This window comes from Chaetura pelagica, unplaced genomic scaffold (genome assembly GCF_000747805.2).
Source record: "Chaetura pelagica isolate M959 unplaced genomic scaffold, ChaPel_1.0 scaffold486, whole genome shotgun sequence".
Lineage (NCBI taxonomy): Eukaryota > Metazoa > Chordata > Aves > Apodiformes > Apodidae > Chaetura > Chaetura pelagica.
This window is the reverse complement of record NW_009953658.1, coordinates 274,155-296,606: the sequence shown is the minus strand read 5'-3', so window position 1 is coordinate 296,606 and position 22,452 is coordinate 274,155. Positions and strand designations below refer to the sequence as shown.

At 50.3% G+C, this 22,452-nt stretch overlaps 1 protein-coding gene across 1 annotated transcript in view; it reads right to left on the bottom strand.

The window, feature by feature from the left end:
* SHANK3 (SH3 and multiple ankyrin repeat domains 3) overlaps positions 1-21,830 on the bottom strand; it is a gene marked incomplete at its 3' end in the record, with an annotated part of 257,239 nt that extends 235,409 nt beyond the window's left edge. The window contains exons 1-4 of the mRNA XM_010000321.1: positions 21,807-21,830; positions 20,079-20,282; positions 16,381-16,452; positions 4,794-4,902 (exon numbers count right to left, since the gene is read on the bottom strand). Coding sequence (XP_009998623.1) covers positions 4,794-4,902; positions 16,381-16,452; positions 20,079-20,282; positions 21,807-21,830 — 409 coding nt within the window. The remainder of the gene's footprint in view (positions 1-4,793; positions 4,903-16,380; positions 16,453-20,078; positions 20,283-21,806) is intronic.
* Between the last annotated feature and the right edge of the window lie 622 nt (positions 21,831-22,452).

The window sequence follows — 22,452 nt, the reverse complement described above, 5'->3', positions numbered from 1 at the left end:
AGCCTTGACAGGAAAGAGGAAGAGGCATCTAGGTAAAGGAGTCAGACACCACCAAGATGCAGAACTAGTCCCCCGTGTCCTGCCCCTGGGTGTGTCACACCGAGGTGCCACTGTTGGCTTCTTATCACAATCAGCTTTACAACCCAGGCAGCACTGATAATGCTGAGGCCTTTACCAGGAGGCAGAGAGGCAAGAGTCCTTTCTAATCTTGCTTTTCATCCTGGGTTTGCAACAGAACTCTAACCTAAGGCTTCATTCATATGTACATGGTACAGATGTTTACTTTAAAAAAAAGAAAAGCTAAGCTGAAGAAAAATAGCCCAAAGTTATTTATTTTGAAAGAAGAGCTATTTGTTAAGTCTATTCCAAACCAACTTTAAGATATTCACATTAGAATAACTGCCTACACAGCTTTGTGCAGCCTTTCAAATGCACGCCATAAATTACATCAGTGCAATTTGACATGGAAATACTCTAAAGACTTGTTAAAACCTCCTCTTCCAAGCGCAGCTGTGCTGGCTGGAGAGGCTGCCTGCCCTGGTCTTCCTCCACTGTTTGTCCCCTCCATGGGCTGGAAGGACCCCACCCCAGGCTGCTGGCCCAGCTCTTCACAACAGGCTCAGGTAAAACGAGACACTTTTTTTCCCCAAAACAGGTTAATTGCATAATGAGGTACTTGAGAGAACTAACCTATCCTCTTTCAGAGGAACAGAAAGGAGGCAGGCTTGAACCAGAACTGCATGAACAACTCCAGATGGGAAGTGCCTGTGCCTTCCTGTCCTGAGCTCCACCCCACCAGGAAGGCAGAGCTGCCCATTCAATGCCTCCAGATTCAGGGTCTCAGTGATGTATCCGGAGCAGCCCCACAGGTTGAGCAATGCTCTGAGCAATGCAAAGAGCCAGAGATGACCACATTCCAGCAGGGCCCCTATCCTTTGGAGAGCCCTTGAGTCCTTCTTGAGAGAGGCTGAGGTCGCATCACACGAGCAGCAAGGCCACTTGTGTGACTTCCTCCCGAGCACAGCAGCGACAGTGACACCTACCCAGCTGCAGCCCCATGAAGACAGCCCAGCAAGGAGAGCTGCTGGCCTGGCCCTGGGGTGGGCAAGGCAGGGACAGCAGCAGCCCAACGTGTGCAGAGACAGCACCAGGTGAGCACCATCCCCTGCTGGCACTGGCACTGTCCTCCCACTGTGCCACACAGGTCCCTGCCTCCTTCTCATGCTTCATCCAGCAATTCGGGAAATTCTAGTTTAGCAGACAAATCCATTGAAAACAGGACTGCCAAAGAGGAGCTTCACAGGGACTATGTTTTCTTCTTTCCAGGCATGGATCCATTCCAGGTGCAGGACTGAAGAGCTGTGCCCACCTGGATGCACTAAGCTTTTCCTTCTAGAGAGGGAAAGAACCAGCCCTGTATGTGAAGTGTGATCTGGTGACAAATGGAAGATATGGATCAGAAACACACATGGCACCACCACGCATCTAAACACTTCTGGGAGGACAGCTGGACTCAGGAGCCAGCCCTCAGGAGAAGGATCTGTGGGAGGGAATAGGAGAGACAGAGGGAGGAGGAGAGCAGAGCACCAAGATGGGCAACAGACCAAGAGTACCAACCATGGTCAGTGCCTCTGTCAGGAAGTGGCTGGGAGGAGCTGGAGGTCACTATACAAACACCCATGTCCAAAGAAAAGCAAACAGGTACCTCAAAGGGGGATGGAGAAGGGAGTTTGAGATGGTTGTCTTTCCTGGTCTAACTTTGTTTTCATTACTACTACAACCAGAAGTGAAATAGTGTAAAAAACCAAAACCAAACAACAAATGTCTTCTATTTTCTATGATTTCTATTTGCCTTCAGTAAGAAAATCAGCTCATATTTTATGCAAAGATTCATGAGAGGCTCAGGTCCTGAAAAGCATCACCAAGAAAGACCATTCCAAGAGTGAGAGAGACAGCAGAATGTATTCCTCAAGGCAAATCCCAAGGGATGGGTCCATCCTGCACAACCCAGGGTGGGCATGTGAGCTCCCAGCATGGCTAATGGAGACCAGATGGACATGCGAAGGCATCAGCAACACACACTGGAAGTGACTCACCAGCCATGTGATGGGAGCAAAACTGAGATGATTTGGTTTGGGAACCATCAGCCCATCCTGGAAGATTCTCAGGGAACTGCTTCACCCAGAGGTGAGATAATGATCTTGGCTGATAAACAGGTAGAGCAATTAGGGAGACATTAAACTAAGAGCACAAGAGAAGTGATTCTGAAGAGGGAAACCAGCACAAATGCAGAATGTCAGAAGTAATTAAACCCATCTGACAAAGACTGTGATGAAGATTGTTTTTTTCCTTCCACTTTGCTCAGTGCAAAATGCAAGGAAGCTGGATAAGAAGGAAAAGGATGTGACTGCTTTTCCTGGTAACCAGAATTGTGATGCAACTGTCAGCTCTGAAATCCGTGGATAATTACACTATGTTGGGATACTAAGGACACCTGCTTGTTAGGAGGATGAGAAAGCACTGAGTGGGCAAGGAGGAGCAGAGAAAGAGTTTACATCAAAATCCCATTACCTGCCATGTGGTCAACCCCCCCGGCCCCTCTCTATAGCAGGAGGTAAGGTGGGGTCCCATCCCAGAGATGTGGGGTCACCCCCATCCTCCCAAACACACCCGGGGGGCCAGCAGGCAGGGACCTGCAGGCAGGCAGCAGTCTGGCTGGAGCCCACACTCTTAAAAACCTCTCAGAAGTGGAGTCATGACATTGAAGCCACAAATAGGAAAGGAAAACGGGAGAAAATACCTTCAAATGAGAGACTGGAGGAGTTTGGCCTCTTTAATTAAGGAAGGAAAGATTGAAAGTTGACTTGATTACCATGTATAAATACCCTCATGTGAAGACATACCAGGTACTAAAGCGCTCTTTAATCTAGGAGATAAAGTATAACGACAGCTGGAAGCTGAAGCATACAAATTTAAATGAGATACGAATTTTAAACAGGGAGAGTGATTAACAAAATAAGGAAGGAAAGGCACAGATCTTCTGTTCCTTGAATCAAGATTGATGACTTTCTGGAAAACATGTTTAAGCTTTGCTTAGAGAACAGACACACAGAGAGGGTGGTGAGCAGCCTGCAAGATGCAGGAGGTCAGGTCAGATGGTACAATAGCTCTATCTGGTCTTATATCCCAGGAACCCCTGATTACTGAACAGCCATTTTATATCAGCCTTTCATGTTCACAAAACAGATTGTAAAGCAGTAATTAAGTCTTTTTGCACAATAATTAGGACTCCAGAAGTGAGGTGTCCAAACCTTCTCTGCTCCAACAGCCTATTTTCACATCTCATAGCATCCACCCTGGTTTTGCCCTTGGTTCTGAACCAGATCCAATGACTGTTTGGGTCGGGTGTTTTCCCCTCTTCCCCCTCTACATTTAACACGGTCTTTTCAGTACTCAAGGAGCTTCCACCCTCCTCTGAAATAACATCTGGGTGCAAACTGTAACAGATCCAAACCTCTGTGCCACCAACTCCTCAAGCAGCACGCTGTCCTCTGCAATATCAGGTACTCTGGAAATCTGCTTTAGAAGAAGCTCTCCTTTCTTTATAAGGAGAGATCCCTCAAAGTGCTTGTAAGACCTTGGGCAAAGCTGAGCCCCACAGGGAGCTGAGCTGCCTGGCCAGGCTGCAGGGCACACAGTGGTGGCTCTCCTGCTGTCAGCAGCTGCTCACTAGGACACCCAACTAGGGTCACGCAGGGTGGCTACACCAGCAAACTAAACAGCATAAACTTTCCTGGGTGCTGTTCAAATGGTTCTTGCCAGAGTTTGTCTGCACCAGCTTTCACCCTCCCCACAGAGGAGCTGGCTGAGGCCATTCCCAAAGGGAAGTCCAGAGGCAGCCGTTTTATCTGAGAGGGTAAGAGAGGTTAATAGTGTGAGCAACACCAGACTCTGCCACCTGACCTTGGTGCTGAAAACTGGCCTAGACACACAGAGCGCAGGAACAGAGGCAGCCAGTGTTTCAGAAACCACCTGAGAAACCATCCACCTGAACCAGAGAGAGAAAATTAATCATCAGATTGGAGTCTGCTCCTGGGTTGGAAATGTGCCCATGACTCACACACAAAAGTCCAACTCTACAATAAACACTAATAAGCTGCATTACTTTAAAATGGGAAGAACAAAAGCAGTAACTCCTCCCTCAGAAAAAGACTAGGAGACTGCACAGCAGGGGGAGTGGGGAGAGGTCCTTCCTCACCACCCCATGAGTGTGGAGAACATGCAGGAGCCTGATCCACACTCCTTACAGCCAGGAGCCTGCAGGCAGCCCAGCAGCCAGAGCTTCAGCCACCAGGCTTTTCTGGGTGAAATTTGCTCATATAGATGGGAGAAAAAAACAGAGGAAGCCAGAGGCCAAACTGCTTCATGAGGAGATTCTCAGGCAGCAATTCACATTCACCCAACTTGTCAGTCCCAGAGACAGCCCCATCCTCCCCAGAGCCCCACCAAAGATGGGCCCCACAGCTCTCCCACTTCATGACGTGTTCTCAGACTCTTTCTCTTCACACAATATCTTCTGGCAAGAGCCAAGAGTAACTGCATGCTCCCAAGACCCAAGCAGCATAAGAAGACACACTCCTGAGAAACTCCACCGACATTCCTCCGTTCCAAACCTTACATTTGCTAGCCCTCCTCAAAAACAACCACTCCCCCAAGTCCCACTGTGTCCCTTGGACACCTTCTCCCCAAGCCCTGCTCTGTCATCCTCCCCTCTCCAGAGAAGCCAGCCTCACCTCCAGTATCTGGATCATGAAAGTTGGGGTCCAGTCCCTTCTCCAGCAGCCTGCAGACCTTCTCAGCATTCAGCATCTGCACGTACTCCATGAACTTCTTCAGGTTCGCCTGCAGCCATGACACCCCAGGAAAACACAGTGTTAACACCCCAGGATGAGGAAAGAAGCCACCAGAGGAATATCCCCATTCTGGAGACCCAAGGCAACCATCAGGAGAGTTGGGGCAGCACCCACCAGAAGCCAGGGCACACAAGGGCATGCAGCACATTGACATGGAATATGGTCCTTCCATGCTACTCCTTGAGGCTGAGATTGCTGTATCACCACACGCCAGGGGCTGCCAGCCCCACCCTCACCCCCACAAGACCCCTGCTGTGATTTTCTGTCTTTGGCCAAAGCCTACATCTTGCTCTCCTCAGGGGACTGGGCGCCCAACAGACTCTTCTTTAAGCCAGCCTGGTTGTGGGTGGTTGTTTTTTCCCCCTTTTTTCTCTTTTGGATTAGCTATAGCTGACGAATACATTATTTTATTAAATTTCCAGACTCCAGAAACAGCAGCTCTGCCAGACAGGCCATGCTTGGACTGACTGCAGGATGAAAACACCCAGCTCAGACACATTTCCAGCCCAGACTTCAGACCCTTGATCGCACGTTGGCTGGGGTTTTTCAGTTCGCTTCAATCAAGCCGTGCAGCAGCTGTGGGAAAGGGACTCTAGAAAGGGTCTGAGACAGAGCAGAGGGATGTCTGTGGGAAAAGCTCTGCCCAGCTGGTGGAGCTGCAGCCAGTGGTCAGGGAGCTGCTCTCGTGGACCACCACGCAGCTGGCTGAGCACCTCTGAGCAAAGCAGATTTTTCACCCAGTGAGAAAACTCAAGTTTTAATGTTTTTCCATAATTTTATATAGAAAAATGGTATCCCTTCATGCAGCAAAATGAACTACAAAGTGCTTCACTTGAAATTTTATTTTGAAGGTCTCCAGTTGGAAAATAGGAAAAAGAAATCTGAAAATACCAAACAAGGTACAGAAACATCTCCAATTATTTCCAAAGGCTTCCTGAACAATATGTCATCATACATTATTTTGCATAATACTTTGATTTTGTCATAATTTAATTTTCTATGGGGAAGACAACTTTTAGAACCAGTCCTACAGAGGACCCTGCAAACCCCAAAACTTGGGACCCACAAGTTCATCTATGCTATTTCTCTGACGCGCTGAGGAGCTCAAGGTAAGAAGTCAGACAGAAAACATCACCAGGATGAAACTTTCCAAGGATGAGACAAATTAATGCTTCACTGTGAACCTGACTTAAACCAAATTCAGCCTCTGTGTGGTTAAAGAATCCAGCCTAAAACATGTAGCACATGCTTTTCTAAATCCAGCACCACGGAGCCGCGTTGCCAGCAAGCCAGGTCACATATTTAAAATTCTAAAGCATTTTTCCTGCACTAGCCCCTGCGAGGGTGGGTGCTCCATCTCAGCAGAGCTCAGGCAAAACCCTGAGGGAACACAGCTCCATGGCACTGGGAGAGGCCGAGGCCAGAGAACAGACATGGAACCAACAGAGCCACAAACATGGGGTCAGTCCCTCTGGTGCCACAGGGATGCTGGGGCAGGAAGGTGAGAGCCAAGAGGAGCAGGGGTTTGCCCGGGACAGAGCAGGATTCACCAGGGATGGAGCAGAGATTCTCTGGGGACACTGGATGCTGGGCTGTTTCCTCAGTGAGGAGCAGGTCCCCACTCCCCATCCCGGCCATGCTGCCCATCCCTCACATCCCTCAAGACCCAGGCAGGGCCACTAGGATGGACTCCATGGAACAGCCAGGCAGTGCTCAAGAGCACAGAGAACCACTTGGAGGGAAATAAGGGCTGGGTAACCCCTTCCAGAAGGTGCTGGAAATGTCCACACACGCTGTCAGCAACTCCCAGAGCACCAACACTCTGTCACGAGTGCAGCAAAGGGGCAACTGATGGCAGCAGGGCACAAGCACAGCCTTTGGGTGACAGGACATCCCCTGGCCCTTGCTGCTCTGTGCTGCTTCTCCCCCAGACCTCCTCTTGCTTCACAAGAAACTGAAAGCAAAATCCCCCTGCTGCTCCAGCATCCCCTCAGCTACTGCAGAAGCACAGAAACGCTGAAGGAGATCACAGCTGCCTGCCAGCAATAGCACAGACGGGACTTGACAACTCCAGCAACCGCCTCCGGGATGCCATCCCAAAATGCCTCTTCCCAGCCATCGCCCGATGGCGCAGATTTAACCCTGTTCCTGCCTCTTCTGTTTGTCCACACTCTTCCCCAGCAGCTGTTCAGCAGACAATGCTGACCCAACTCCACAGATGATGCTCCACGTGTAGCCCCACGGAACCAAAGGCACTGCCAGTCCCACTCTGAACCACAGCAGTGGTTGTGGGACACATGGAGGCACCAGCCAAGGAAGGGACACCCCACTACACGGCCCATCCCCTCAGTGCCAGCAGCTCCTCCACCAGCAGCTCTGCTGGGGCCTCCAGGGACAGAGAGGCCCTTGTGCTCTCCCTACAAGGACAAACATGGCCCCTCAGCCTGGGCAGCATCATCATTTTATGCTGCTGCCGGACACACCCCGAGCATAACTCGAAGTTCTGCTCCTGAGGTTCTGCCAGAGACCCTCATTCACAGCCCCAGAAGTGCATCCCACCCACACCAGAAGCACCCAGCAGCCCTGTGCTCATTTGTATTCCTAGTTTTCCAGGTGCTCAGGAATTTACATTGTTTTTTGCCAGTAGGAAGCTGAGGCACTATGTCAGCTTCTAATGGTGCTTTTTATACTTAGAAAGCAAAGAGAAAGTACGTGAGCAAAAGGAGGACACAGAGTGAAGCATCCTGGATCCTGGGAGCTGCATTCTCCCGATGGAGATGTCTGTTCCTCATTCTGGAGATGCCTGTTCCTCATCACGCTCCTGTGCACCTCTCAGGCATCAACAGCTCCACACATGGAATTTCCCTCTGGGCAAAACCAATTTCTGCCCTGCATTTCCAGATGAAGAACAAAGGAGGTTCATCTATCCAAGGTCTCAGACCAAATCCACAGCAATGCTTCATAGAATCATAGACTCCTAGGGGTTGGAAGGGACCTCGAAAGACCATCTAGTCCAACCCCCAATTGTTCAAAAACAATTTATAAAATCCGGAGATGTAACCAGTTACCTTTTACATAGAAAAATACCCTCTTTCCACCTGCCTAGGGCTGCCTGCTCTGCAGCGTGCTCAGGTGTGCAGCTTGGTGTCCAGTTCAGGGGCTGCTGCAGTTCACAAGCAACTTCACACTCTGGGGACGGGAGAGACACCAGCGTGGGGGTTTCTGATCCTCTCTGGCCCCATTCTGTTCCTCACGTTTGGCCACAGGCCTCAAGGAACAATGAAAATGCCAACAAAAACCAATAATATAGATAATGAGAAAGACCATTTGCCAGTGGTGTAATGTTATAGTGTTACCAGAATCCCATGCCCAGGATTTGGGAACAGCTGGCAGCAACCACGCAACTGGTAACTTGCCTGCGGGCCCCAGAAGCAGCAGAGCCCAACACCTCCCAGTATTCAGTTTTCAGTTTCCTACCTTTTATCAAGAGAGTGCATCATTAGGTCAACCAAGATGTTTTCCAGAAAAAAAAGTTGGGAGAAAAAAAATCATTGTTTCATTCAAGTTCAGTATTTCTATGGCCACAGAGACACCATTTCTATGCACAAATCCTGGGCAGGCAGTCTGCTGCTTTCCCATAGCTCTACTGTGCTACCACAACAGCCAGATTTGGGAAATAACAGAAATTGCTTTAGGTAAAAGATGAGAAATTGCTAATTGAGATCCTGGGCTACATAACAAGAAGCTTGGCCAGCAGGGCAAAGGAGGGGACTCTACCTCCCAGTGGTGAAACACTGGCCCAAGTTGCCCAGAGAGGTGGTAGAAATCTCAGCCCTGGAAATGTTCAAGATCAGGTTGGACGGGGCTTGGAGCAACCTAGTTTACTTGAAGATGTCCCTGCTCACTGCAGGGGGTTGGTCTTGATGGCCTTGGAAGGTCCCTCCAACCCAAGCCAATCTGTGATTCTATGATATGCCTGAAACCATTTCATCAAGATCCAGGGACTCTCTTCCTTGGAGGCCTCTCATGCATCTTGCCTTTTCAGCCCAACAACTGGAGATCTGAACTCCCTGCCAAACTCCCTGCTCATTACCAGCATCTCCTGGGTGTCCTTCAGAGTCCCTGGAGAGCAGCTGCAGCAGGTCTGGGGAGTCTCCATGGAGGAGGGTGCCCAGACCCCATGGACACCTTCCCACAGCCCTCAGGGGCCCTTTCAGATGTTTTGGTCAGAGCCTGTTGCCAGTGCGTTGGAAGCAGTGGTGAAACAGGTACTTGGCACCCCCAGAGCACGGGGCAGCCCCCACCACGGGGCCCAGCACCGTGCGGTGCAGCCAGAGCCCCCGCAGTCCCCGGGGCCATCCCTGCCAGCTCCTGCTCACAGGGGGGACACTGGGGCTCTCGGGGAGCTGCTGCCTCCCCAGGCACTGCTGCACACCAAGTGGCACCAAACAACTTGATCCTCACCTTAATGTTTTCACTTCAGTAAGATTTCGGTTACACCAAAGGTATCATCTCCCACCCTAAAAATGGAGCTGTTGAATCCCAGCTGGCAGCACGAAGGCGGATGTGGACGTCTGCATTTATAAGCATTTAGAAAAATGTTATGGTTAAATGGCCCTCCTGCCAACCATCATGAGCTCAAAGGTGGCTTTTCCAGCCAGAATCAAAAGCAACACGTACTCACATACCACAAACTCTTCCCAGCCACGTCCCTTGCTGGGATCATCATACCCACTTTTCACAATGAAGCAAACCCTGGTATTTACACACATCGATTTTTCAGCTTATGCTACATAGAAAAGCTTTCCTATCTGATTGGCTTCCACTTCAATTTAGCTAGAAACAGAATATTTTCTTTATTATTTGGGCTGATTCACTCGAAGCTGAAAGGAGATCTGAGAACGTAAGGAAGCTTGTTTTCCTCCCCCAATCTATGAATAAAACCCTGGTGGGAAAGAAATGTGATTTCATTATTCTAAGAACCTGAGGGATTTGGGGCCAGGTTTTCAAATGTATGAAGGTGACTAGATGTGAAGAGAGCAAATGCCAGACTCCCACTGAAATCAAGGGGAACTAAGCAGATGCCTGAACTGCTTAGGCAATTTTGAAATCTCACTAGATACTTGCTTATTTTCTGGCACTTAAATACCTTTGAGAATTTGTGATGAGAACCACTCATACAACCTAAATCTCCCTTTGTTTAAAAGAACAGTCAGCTTTAAATACAACAAAATATATATTGATAAATTTAATTTTCATCTTCTGTGTCCAGCAATTCCAAGCAATATTTATTTAAGTGATAAAGACACCATTTAAAATGTTATTTTGCTTCAATTTTAATTTAATTTCAGCTTTCATCCAAATGCAGTTTAATGCAAAAGAAAAGAATAAAAAAAACATAATCAGAAGCCAGTAAAGGCATGGCATCCCATTTCCTATATGCAAAAATTAAAATCTAAATGTATTTATATAAAGCTATCTCAGTGCTTAAACAAACACTCATGATGGATGAGCAGAAGCAGCGTGTTTAGTGTGAAGGTCACGGTGAACTGCAGATCGCTTTCTTTGAATGGCTGCAGCAACCAGAGCAAAGCAAGACCTGACCAAAACATGTGCAAATAAAATTAAAGCTCAGAGAAACACTCTGACTTGCTTTTTTAAGAGGTGGTTTAAGTCCCATGTGCCCCTGGTGCCTTTGCAGCAGCCGGTGGCACAGCCCAGGCAGCGTCAGGCTGAGGGGCTGCGGGACCAGCCTCGTCCTCACACCGGGAGCCAGGAGGCCTGTGAGGAAACCATGACAAGCTGAGCTCACACCTCTGCACCTCCCACCTGCTACTGGAAACCCTTTGGGAAGCCATCCCTGTCTTTGGGGGGCAAGGAAGGTTACCTGTCTTCTTGCAGGCAAGGTGGCACTGCTCCCTGAGGAGGATCCTCATCAGGAGACAGGAACCGCCGAGCCTGGGGCTGCCCCTACCCTTTGGGTCCTGCCCCAACTGCCAGCTCAGGTGTCGTCACCCAAACCCCCACCTGGGAAGGAGGCTCCTGAGCCAGCCCGGGGTGCTGCTGCCTCGTGGGACGTGAGGGAGGCTGGTGCCAGCAGAGCCCGGGGCAGAGCTCAGGAAAGAGCCCGGGACAGGGAGCAGCTCCAGCCGCCCCGTGGGCAGCCCCTCTGCTCTCCTCCCCTGGCACCAAAGCGCAGGGAAAATCAACTCCCTCCAGAGCAGAAAAGCTCATTGAGAGGAAGCTGGGGCAAGGGAACAAGCTTCTTGCTCTTGAGTCGAAATTAAAGTAAATAAATGAGACATTCCTCTCTCAGGGAAATACTCTTGCCCCTCGCTGCTCAGCTGGGTGCTGGGGAGGCCAACGCCCAGTGCAGGCACCCGCACAGCCCCCCTGGTATTTCCTGCAATTCCAGTGTCAGGGAAAGACTGATCATTTCCTAGGGTCCCATTTGCTACAGACTGCAGCTGGAATTAAGACAAACTATCCACTTTTCAGAGCATGGCAGCTGCCAGGGGGTCACAGGCCCCAGAGGCTGGAGACCAACCTGCTCCCCGGCAGGGCCGCCCGACAAGCCCCCACACCGGCCATCAAGCTGCAGCAAACATGCCCCACACCTCTCCGATCCCAAAGAAACTCCAAATAACAGATTCCATGACACACCACAGCCACCTTTGCCTGGAGGCTGGCTCGGTGGGTCTCCACAGTTACCCCCAGTACCAGCAGGACACGGCTCCACGCGCAGAGGGGACCAGGGCAGCCCCACTGCCCCGCTGGCAGCACCTCCCCACTGGGGATGCCTGCTCCGCAGAGAATGGCCAGGAGAGCTGCATTTCCTCCTAGGAGCTGGCATGGGGCTGTGCTGTGGATTTGTGCTGCAGTGGCAGTAACACAGGGGTGTGTTGGTCCCTGCTGAGCAGCACTTGCCCACCACTAATGGCTGTTCTCCTCATCACAGAATCACAGATTCACAGAATATTAGGGGTTGGAAGGGACCTTCGAAGATCATCAAGTCCAACCCGCCTGTCCAGAGCAGGACCAAAAAAAACCTAGGACAGGTCACTAAAAAAGGCATCCAGACAGGTCTTGAAAGTCTCCAGCGAAGGAGACTCCACAGCCTCTCTGGGCAGCCTGTCCCAGGGCTCTGTCACCCTCACAGGAAAGAAGTTCTTCCTCATGTTGAGGTGGAACTTCCTGGGCTTGAGTTTGAATCCATTGCCCCTTGTCCTATCACAGGGCACAAGTGACGAGAGGTTGTCCTGCCTTCTTGATGCCCAGCCCTCATGTATTTATAGACATTAATTAAATCCCCCCTTAGTCTTCTCTCTAGACTGAAAAGCCTCAGGTCTCTCAGTCTTTCCTCATCAGGCAGGTGTTCAGTCCCTTCATCATTCCTGTAGCCTCCGTTGGACTCTCTCCAGTAGATCCCTGTCCCTCTGGAACTGGGGATCCCAGAACTGGACAGAATGCTCCAAGTGAGGTCTCACCAGGGCCGAGTAGAGGGGGAGGAGAACCTCCCTCCATCTGCTGGAGACACTCCTCTTAATACACCCCCAAGACACCACTGGCCTTCTTGGCCACAAGGGCACATTGTTGTCCCATGGATAACATGTTGTCTGCCAGGACTCCAAGGTCCTTCTTCACGGAGCTGCTCTCTAGCAGATCACCTCCTAGCCTGCACTGGTGCATTTTTTTGTTCCTTCCCAGGTGCAGGACTCTGCACTTGCTCTTGTTGAATCTCATTAGGTTCTCATCTGCCCCGCAGAGAGCAGGCTGGGGGACAGAGTTGGGACAGCTGATCCCAGAGTTCTGTCCACCAAGTTGATGCTTCCTTGTTGCTTCATCACCTTGGGTCTGGTCACAGCCCCTGCCTGCTCCACCCCAGCCCCGCTCCAGGGCTGCTGTTCCTCTGGAAATTGCAGTTTGCAGCAGGAGAGGATCCACTGCTGGTGCTTCTGGCTCTGCACTAGTGTCAGTCATTTACCACAACAGTGGCACATGTGCTCCTAATAATCACTTTAAGTGTGTTTTAACTGCCTTGTTTCTTTCCCCTTCCAGGTGGTCATGTCCCAGGTCTCTCAGCACCACACTGTCCTCTGTGGACATTCTGATAAATGCCAATATTTTTCTGCATGGATTTCCATTCATTAGCACACTGGGATTGCCCTTTTCTAACATGCACATTTTACAGTCCCATTTCTAAATGGTCTATTGCAATTCAGTAGGAAAAATATCTACAAGAAATGTCACTGCCTGCCTGTCCCAAGAGGCACAAGGGATGGAGAATGATTGACTGACTTTACCAAGTCACTTTGTTATTGCTAGAAACACAACAAATCAGTTTCCCTACTTCTGGTCCACTGGCACTCAAAAGAAGGCTTTTGGGTTTTTTTGTCTCTTTTAATTACAGTTAATAATCATGCTTCAAGGTCATAAAAAAAATAGTGTATGCTGCCCCTAAAAGTCTGACTCAACATTTTCCTACTTCACTCTCATTCCAATGAGACCATTAGCCACGGGGCCTGAAGATTCTGCACATGCCACAGCCTCAGGAACAGTCCCACCGTCCTGTCAGACCTGAAGCTCCTTCACAGCCCTTTACATTATCACATCTGGTAATTTAATGGGAGCTGCCCACGTCACTCTGTCCCCTCTCTCCTGCCCATGTCGCTCCGTCCCCTCCCTCCTGCCCCTGCTACCCTGACAGCTCCACCGCGCTCCCTGCCCCACAGCCAGCAGTGGCAGAGCTGCCCTCGGGCTCTGGGAAAACACCAACACCCCTCAGCACCCTCTGGAGAGCATGAGGACCTGAGGAAATGCTCCTCAACATCCTCTGGAAAGAAGCAAGGGGAGAGGAGATGCAGGGTCTTGCTCAGATTACGTCTTTTATCAGCAAGGAATGGTTTTTAGAAACAATGTGAAGGGGATTTGTTTCTTAAGAAGAAATTAAAGCACGGAGATTAAGTGAATATTGAATGAAGTGCAGTTATGGCTCCTACACACTTGCAGGGGGAGTCCTCAGACGCTGCTGCTGGGGTGTTCCTGTTCCAGCCCTCCCTCCAGCAGGCACGGTCCCCACTGGCAAACTGGCAAGGCTTGGGAGGACCGTGATTCACACTTCCTGGCGCCAGGAAGATAATGAGAGCTTTCCAGATCTGCTGCCTGCATATTCTTATGCCACCAGACAGAAGCCTTCTGACTTTAATCTTTGTGAGTCAAACCTGAACCCAATCAGCATTTTGTTCCTTGTTTCTGCAGCTCTGCAAATCAAAGACAGAGGAGCTGCTGCTTATGAACCACAGACAGAAGACCTGCTTCTTCCCACAAAAATTATTTTTACCTTTAGAGTAGGTCGAGCCCTTTGGGAGAAGGCTTTCTTCCCTTCTGCTTTATGCCTGTGGCTCCACCCAGCTCAACCCTTGCTATTGTACCTCTTAACTGAAAATTTACGACCCTTGCCAGCCTGTCTCTTGCCAAGCAGATATGGAGTAAAGCAGCACCCTGCAGACCCATGGCACTTGCCACGCACAAGCATCCTGTGCCCAGCAGCAACGTGGGCTGCCCGGTGCCCAAGGAGGAGGCACAGCCCTGGGCACCTCCTGTACATGTCTGGGGCTGCCAGGTGCCCAAGGAGGAAGCACAGCACAGCCCTGGGCACCTCTTGTCCATGTCTCAGAGCCAAAAAGACAAGAGTGGCTGAGCAGGGTGAAGGCAGACAACAGCACATGTCTTGTCAGAGGCAAAAGGGAAGCAGGGAAGAGGCTGCCCAGCCCTGGGGGCAGTGGTCACTCTGCACCAGGGGTTTCTGAGGGAGCTCACAACACACAGCAACCAGGGAGCCCTGGGGTCTCAGCCAGCCCTATGTCCACCCTCAACAAGAACCCCCAAAGCCTGCACAGCCCTCCCCAGTGCCGTGCCCTCCACACACTGGCCATCCCCATCTCTGCATCACTGCTCCCTGCCGCAGCCCTTCTCCACAGACTGTCCCAGAAAATGAGTTTGATGGGGACCACAGGTGTCCCCATGCCATCCAGCAGCTCCAGTGCTGCCCAGTGTGTTACAGCCACCCAGCTGTGCAATGGCCACCATGCTGCCAGGCCACCTTCCTCCTCCTGTCTTGCCATTCCCATGTGCCACTGGCCCCAGCCCCACAGGAACCACTGAAGTCCCCACAGGGCCACTTGTCATCTCAAAGCACAATGACTAGTGGCAGCAGAAATCTCTGGATGTTTACAAATATGTAAGGGGTGAGTGTCAGGGGGACGGAGTTAGGCTTTTCTCAGTGATGACCAATGATAGGACAAGGGGTAATGGGTGTAAATTGGAGCATAGGAGGTTCAAGGTGAATATCCGAAAAAATATTTTTACTGTAAGAGTGACAGAGCACTGGAACAGGCTGCCCAGGGAGGTTGTGGAGTCTCCCTCACTGGAGACATTCAAAACCCACCTGGATGAGTTCCTGTGTGATGTACTCTAGGTGACCCTGCTCTGGCAGGGGGGTTGGACTAGATGATCTCTCGAGGTCCCTTACAGCCCCTAAGATTCTATGATTCTATGATTCTATGGTTCCTGACCTCTCCACAGCCAGTGTTCTTAATTTCTTAGGCAAGGAGTGACATTATGGGACCACTACAGCTGTTCAGGGGAAGAGCAATGTGAGACACATCCAGCCAACATGTCCCTAAGGTTTGGTTACTCTTACCACCCCTGTGTCAACTGTGGCAGCTGGGGTGTCCCTGGGCACAGAGCCCAGTGGTTTTGGTGGGGTGTCTCTCCTCCCAAGATACACCCATGCATGCAGAAGCACCATTCCTGCCACCCTCCCTGCTCTCCAAACAGCCAGATGCCTGTTCCATTAATTGTGACTCGGGCCTTGGTCACTGCCCACGGTGACACATGGGGGCTGCAGTAGACCAAGAGCTATTTCCACTTCACATGTGCATCCTGCCAGCAAGATCCTGACCCAAATGCACAGGGTGAAGGCAGAGACAAAGCAAGGAGCCCGCGTGCCTGGCAGAGGCGTGCTGCAGCCTCTGGCTGGAGAGGGAAGGCGTGCTCCTCAATGCACACCATTGTGCTCTGCAGGCACGTAGGGACTCCTCCATGCCAGAGAAGAAAGCTTCTCTTCAGCTGGTCCATCATGTGTTCTTCTGCCTCCCTGCCCCATGGGTAGCTGACCCCAGAGCCTCCTCCATCCACACACCCACCTGCCAGCGCATGTGAGCAGCTGAAGTCCACTCCTGTGTGGGCACCTCCCATGTCCCAGGGGGTCATTCAGCTTGCACCCCCACCCAAACCATCCCAGGCCTTTGCGAGCATCACCCATTTCTCATGACTGCTTTGCCATATGGCAAGCAGGGAAGACTGAAACATCCCAACACAGGGTGTAATCCCCTCTGTGACAGCCACCATCAGTGCTGAACACGCAGCCCGGGCGTTGGGTTTGCCAGCCAGACTCCAGCCTTACCTTTGTGTGGAGCTTGGCAAACTGCTTGTCATCCAGCAAGGTCTGGGTGTACACACGCCTTTTGTACCGGAACTGCAAGAGGAAGAATGTCAGATATGAGATGAACAAAACCCACCCAGCACCAAACTGCTCTCGAGCAGCTCCTGCAAACACCATCCTGTGTTAAGACATTCAGTCTAGATCTGAGAACAACACCACGCACACAATACACTGCTCTCCTTCACCATTTGCTCTAAGAGTTAATTGCTTTCCTCACAAAAGAAATTCTGACCAGTTTTTCATATGAACCTGTCTGGTTTTAGCTTTCAGACAGTCTGGGTTTTGTTATGCTTCCTCTCAATTAATTAGGGGCCTCTACCACACAATGGTCTTCCCCAGGAGAGACCCAGGATGGGTCTCTCTCAGGTGCTCTAGAGCTGACTTCCCTGTACGCATTGTGAGCTCTAAAGCTCTTACTGAGTGATCTTCTCTTCTGTCCTCAGACCATTTCTGCTGCTCTTTCCTGTGTCATTCCTCTTTCCTGTGTCATTCCTCTTTCCACTGTTCTCTCAAGAGCACTGACTGTCACCCACGCTCTGCTCCACTATCAACCCCCTCCACCCTAGCCCCTCCTGAAACCAGCTCACTGCTTGTCATCACACACTGGAGACCTTCAGGCTCACCCTGTGCCACAGCATCACACTGGGAACTGCTGTTGGATTTCTCAATCAAAAGGCTCAAAAATGTTCTTTAGAAACGTTGTTTTCCACAGTGAGAGTCCTTCTGCAAGCAATCCTTGTCATTTGGCTAATTAGAGTGTGCTTGGATAGGTCCCCACTTACCAAATGACCAAGACAGGGCAGTCAACACTGTTATATTGTCTGTCAAACTTTGTGTATTCAGGCTTTATCAGCAAGTGGTTATACATTTACATCCAGATCCCTGGGGTAACCACCTCAAGATCAACATTGGTCCCTAAGAAACCCCTCTAGAAATACATCTATGCAGTCATGTTCACAGTGACAACTGCTTTTTAATCACTGATTAATTAGCCAGTAGCACTTGTCCTACTGATGTGTTACAGTGCTAATCCTGAATTTGAATACCATGTAGAACAAAATCAAGAACCCCCAAGTGGCTGCCACCTGTATCTAGTTATCTTTATCAAGCAGAATTACAATTTCCTTAAAGAATAAAACTGGATTTGTTTGACTAGATCTTTTTTCAATGCATGAATTGTATTCTGAGATTTTGAATTGCTATGAACTTAATCCCCCATCAACATTTCATTATTCCAGCTGGAACTGACACCAAGTTATCTTTGGACTGCAGTTACTAAGCTCATCCCACTTACTTTTCAATACTGGCAAAATATTAGCACATTTTCAGTCTATCACAAACTTGTACTACTGGGCAGATGTTTCACACACAATTATTTTCTTTAATCATTTCAAGGTAAAAATCTTCTTGCCCACTGATGTACAGACATTTTTAATTTGCAGATGCTGCCAGTGTCAGGGATCCTCTGCATCCCTGCGCAGTCACACAGGCATCCTTGGTGGCTCTTCTTCACCCCCAGCACCACCTTAAGGGTCTGCAAACCAGCTCCACTCCCAGCCCCTGACTCCCAACACTGCTGAGGGCTGAGCCAGGCAGGTGGATTCCCCCCTGCTGCTCTCCCAGCACTGACCCTGGGGCAGGTGGATTCCCCCCTGCTGCTCTCCCAGCACTGACACTGGGGCAGGTGGATTCCCCTCCTGCTGCTCTCCCAGCACTGACCCTGGGGCAGGTCCTGCAGGGCTCAAGCAGAGCAGCTCGGGGAGCCAGGGGCAGGAGCAGCAGAGGCTGCCAGGCAATAACCTCCTCCCAGAAGGGTTGGGTTGTACAGCACTTGTTCAGCTGCTCAAAACCAAGCAGCAACACTGCAGAGGAGGTGACTGGAGTGGGCAGTTGACCCTAAGCTAGTCACAGCCCCACAGTTTTGTGGGAGGACCTGCAGGCACAAGACTTTCCAAATCTCATTCAAATGTACAGCCTATGTGACCCGAAGGTGTGATGATTAACAAGGGTGAGAACACAATGGTGTGTTTGGCATGCAAACAAATTAACTGCCTCCTTGAGAAGGACACAATAAGCTTCTGACAGTAGTTAACCAGTCAGGTAACATGGGACAGAGGGGATACCCCAAGGCACAGCAGGGTAACTGGAGGCAGGCTGACCCCCCACCCCGGCTGTCACTGGCTCAGGCACACTGGCTGCAGCTGCCCTTTTATCCCAGTAAAGGAACTGGGAGCACCACCAGCTGTCCCTGAACAGCACAGAGCCAGCATTCCACTTTGCCAGGGAACTACTGCAGATACCTGCTTCTTCATGTAATTTTTCTGACACTGTGCACAAACCCCTCATTTATCTGATTACCTGAATATCAGCCTGAGGGCTAATTTATCTTTTTGGTTCAAAAACCTCAATGATATCAGCACAGTTATGTCTTGTAAATAGATTCTGTGTTTGTGGTTTTCCAAGAGGATTCTCCAGTGCTTAGCTGACACTCTTGCCAAGCTACGAAGCATGGAAATGACACACAACACATCTCCATGTCAAGCCTGCAGTTAGATGTGTGTGCTAAGGCATTAAGCATGAGCATTAAGCTAAATTATACAAAAACAAAGCATTAATGCCTGTGTAAGGGACATTAAGGAATTTACTACCTCTCAGGTTTACTTGCAAGCATTCTTAATATTTTTCCAAATGTTTTTGTCTACATTAAATGTTACTTTGCTAAGAAATTGTGCTGCACTTTCTTTCCAAATTAGTCAGCATTAGTTATAATAGCAGCATTCGTGCTTGCATTCAGAAGAGCTTGTGCAGCTTAAGCATGTAATACTTTCTAAATAGACTTTGTGGGGAAAATATAGCACAAGATCCCTAAATTTAGAAGTCCACGTGCAGGTAACTAGAGTCCCATTAGAGCCAGTGGGAATGTCCACAGTGACAGTCAGTGGAGCCCCAGAAATGCTGCAGGTCACTTAGAATAAACACTTACCCGTGACCACCTGAAACCCAGCCCAAGGCAAAGCCAACCACAAATGTAAATACAGAGTTAATGCAGTTAATTTCTGCTCTAGTTAATTTTCTGGAACAGAACATGGTATAGATTATCCTCCATGCTCATCACACCAGTGAGGTCCACGCAGGCACAGTCGTTTGCTGCCAAAACACACAGTTGTGTTCCAATCTCTCCAGTAACTGTAAATTAAATAAAATATCAAACTCTTCAGTCTCATATCCAAAGATCCCTGTGATTTTCCCTCTGTAGCTACACAACTGGCTTTCCTTCTGTTCCTGCAATTCCCTGTAACTGTTATTTAAAAGAAATTTTCATCAACAGGGTTGGAGAAGAGGGAAGCTGTTCCAGGGCTCTGGCAGATGTGGCAGAGCTCTCCAGCAGAGTCACGAGCAACTAAAACCCAGAGGCATTTACCTCAGCCCTGGGTTCTCACTGAGTAAACACACTCAAATTCCTGTGCTTTCACTCCTGGAAGGGAAATGGGGAAAAAAAAGGGGAGGGGGACAGGAGGCATCAATATTTGTGGTGCCTACAGAGTCTGCAATGGAGCATAAAAGTCCTACACGCTTATGTAAACATATCTGTGTGCATATATCTATGTATGTAAATAGAGATTATACAGCTCTGAACAAGAAGAGAAGGAGGTGGCTACCTCCAGGTAGGGGACAGGAGTGTCTGGGTTCAGGGGGTACTCCCGCAGCAGGCGCTCCTCATCCAGGAACTTCCCAGCCCTGCCGTTGAAGGCCGGCTGGAACAGCCCGTAGTTCAGCACATCCTTCAGGCTGTGGTTCAGCGTGCACAGGATGCGCTGCTTGGAAACCCACACCGGGACGTCGGGATTCAGCCGGAGACACTTCTGTGGAGAGACACAGAGGGCAGTCAGAGCAGGGCAGCACCAAGGTCCCGTGCCCCACAGATGCACCCAGGAACCATCCCTGTAAGAAAGAGAAGGTTGAAATGGGAAAGCCATAATCTTTTCCATGACAGCAGATTATAGGAAGGGGGAAAAACAAAGTTAGAGAAGGATGAGCCTGAGCAGATCCCCCTAATGCATTTTGTGGAGCTCAGGGAAGGCACAAACCCTGTATGTGTTAACATCCTATAAAATATGAGAAGTGTCACAGAATATTTTATGGCCTAGTAACAGAACGATAGTAAAATTTCACTGAAAAATCCCTGATAGGGTGTTAAGAGTCTATTGACTTCCCCATCACAGACTTCACAGGTGTGCAAAGAACCATGAGCAGTAAGCCCTGCCAGGAGCTGGAGGCATCTGGTGATATCTTCCCAGTGGGAGAAGAAGACCCCCCGTGCCTGCCCCCGTGCATGGAGAGCCACCCTTCCCACCCCCCCCGTGTGACCACAGAGGGGTTCCCTGGCACCAGAAGCAGCTTCCTGTCCTCCACAGGACAAGTCCTGCCTTCAGTCTTGTTCCAGTGCTTCATTCCACAGCCACAGCCTATCAGACCCATCTAATGCTCCTGGTTTTTGTGCTGGAAGGCAAAGTGAACAACCAGCCGCCCTGTCTCTGCGGTGTTCCCTGCACAGCCACTGCTTTCCCAGGCTGAGTCCTCCTCCACTCATCACACAGAGGTACTCCAGCCTCTGCCCACCCTTGCTGTTCCCTCAGAACTCATCATCACCCTTGCAGTGGGGGACTGGAGGTGCACATCATGTCCAAGGAATCAACACAGCAGCATAAGCACGTTCTGTCTGTGAGGGTGTTGAACAGTTGAGGCCTGAACCACAGAAACCCAGACTGGTTTGGGCTGGAAAGAATCTCAAAGCTCACCCAGTCCCACCCCTCCATGAGCAGGGACACCTCCCAGCAGCCCAGGCTGCTCCAGCCCCATCCAACCTGCCCTTCAACACCCCCAGGGATGGGGCAGCCACAGCTTCCCTGGGCAACCTGGGCCAGGCTCTCCCCACCCTCACAGCCCACAATTTCTCCCTCCCATCTCAGCTCCAGCTCCCTCTGCCAGCTGGAAACCCTTCCCCCTGCTCCCATCCCTCCCTGCCCTTGTCCCAAGCCCCTCCCCAGCTTTCCTGGAGCCCCTTCAGGCACTGGAAGCTGCTCTCAGGTCTCCCTGGAGCCTTCTCTTCTCCAGGCTCAACACCCCAACTCTCCCAGCCTGGCTCCAGAGCTGCTCCAGCCCTCCCAGCATCTCCGGGGCCTCCTCTGGACTCTCTCCAGCAGCTCCGTGTCCTCCTCCTGTTGGGGACCCCAGAACTGGACCAAAACATCTATTTGGACTTCAGACAGATGGAGCAACCTGACCCCACCTTCTCCATGTGCTCAGTGGCTGCAATGGACCCGCAGTGCCAGAGCTCCTGGTATCACCACACCACATCCCCACCAGACTGGGAGATGGACACTCACCCTGGGCATCAGCACAAACTGCATCATCCTCATTCACCCCTTCAGCCCTACTTCTAAGTTCAAAATGTAACTTCAGGGCCTCTTTTAGTCCCTTGTCCCTTTAAAAGCACCTTTTTTGTTACGTGAATTAAACGGGCACTGGTTTAAAAAATTTCAAGAGCTTTGCCCAGAGAGCAGGAAATGCCCCTGCCAGGCAGGAGCCCGCCGAGCTGCCGGGCACACCCCCAGAGCAGCCTCTGAGATGATGTTCCAGCTCATTTTTCCCAGGCATGGATAACGTGCACGTGGCTGCCTGCATTTGTCCTGCTCACAGAGGTCAGGAATATCGATTCCATCGCTGGCCACACCAGCCTGCTCATCCCCCAGGGCTTGTCCTGCTGCAGGCACTAAGGAAGAGGCGGCTGCTGCTCTGAGGAATGAGGAGTTCAAAGCCTTGGAGAAATGTCAGTCTGTGCTCCTTCACTCCTCAAAGAGAAACAGAATACACATCACTCTTTCAGGACCCATAAATAAAAAATAAACACAGTCTGTGCTTTCCTACGTGCTTGTTTAGCCTCTAGGACTCACTGTCAAATTACGTTGTTCAGTATTAAAGTTGTAGTTAATGGGGGGAAAAAGCAGTAGCAGGGATGCACATGTGCAGGAG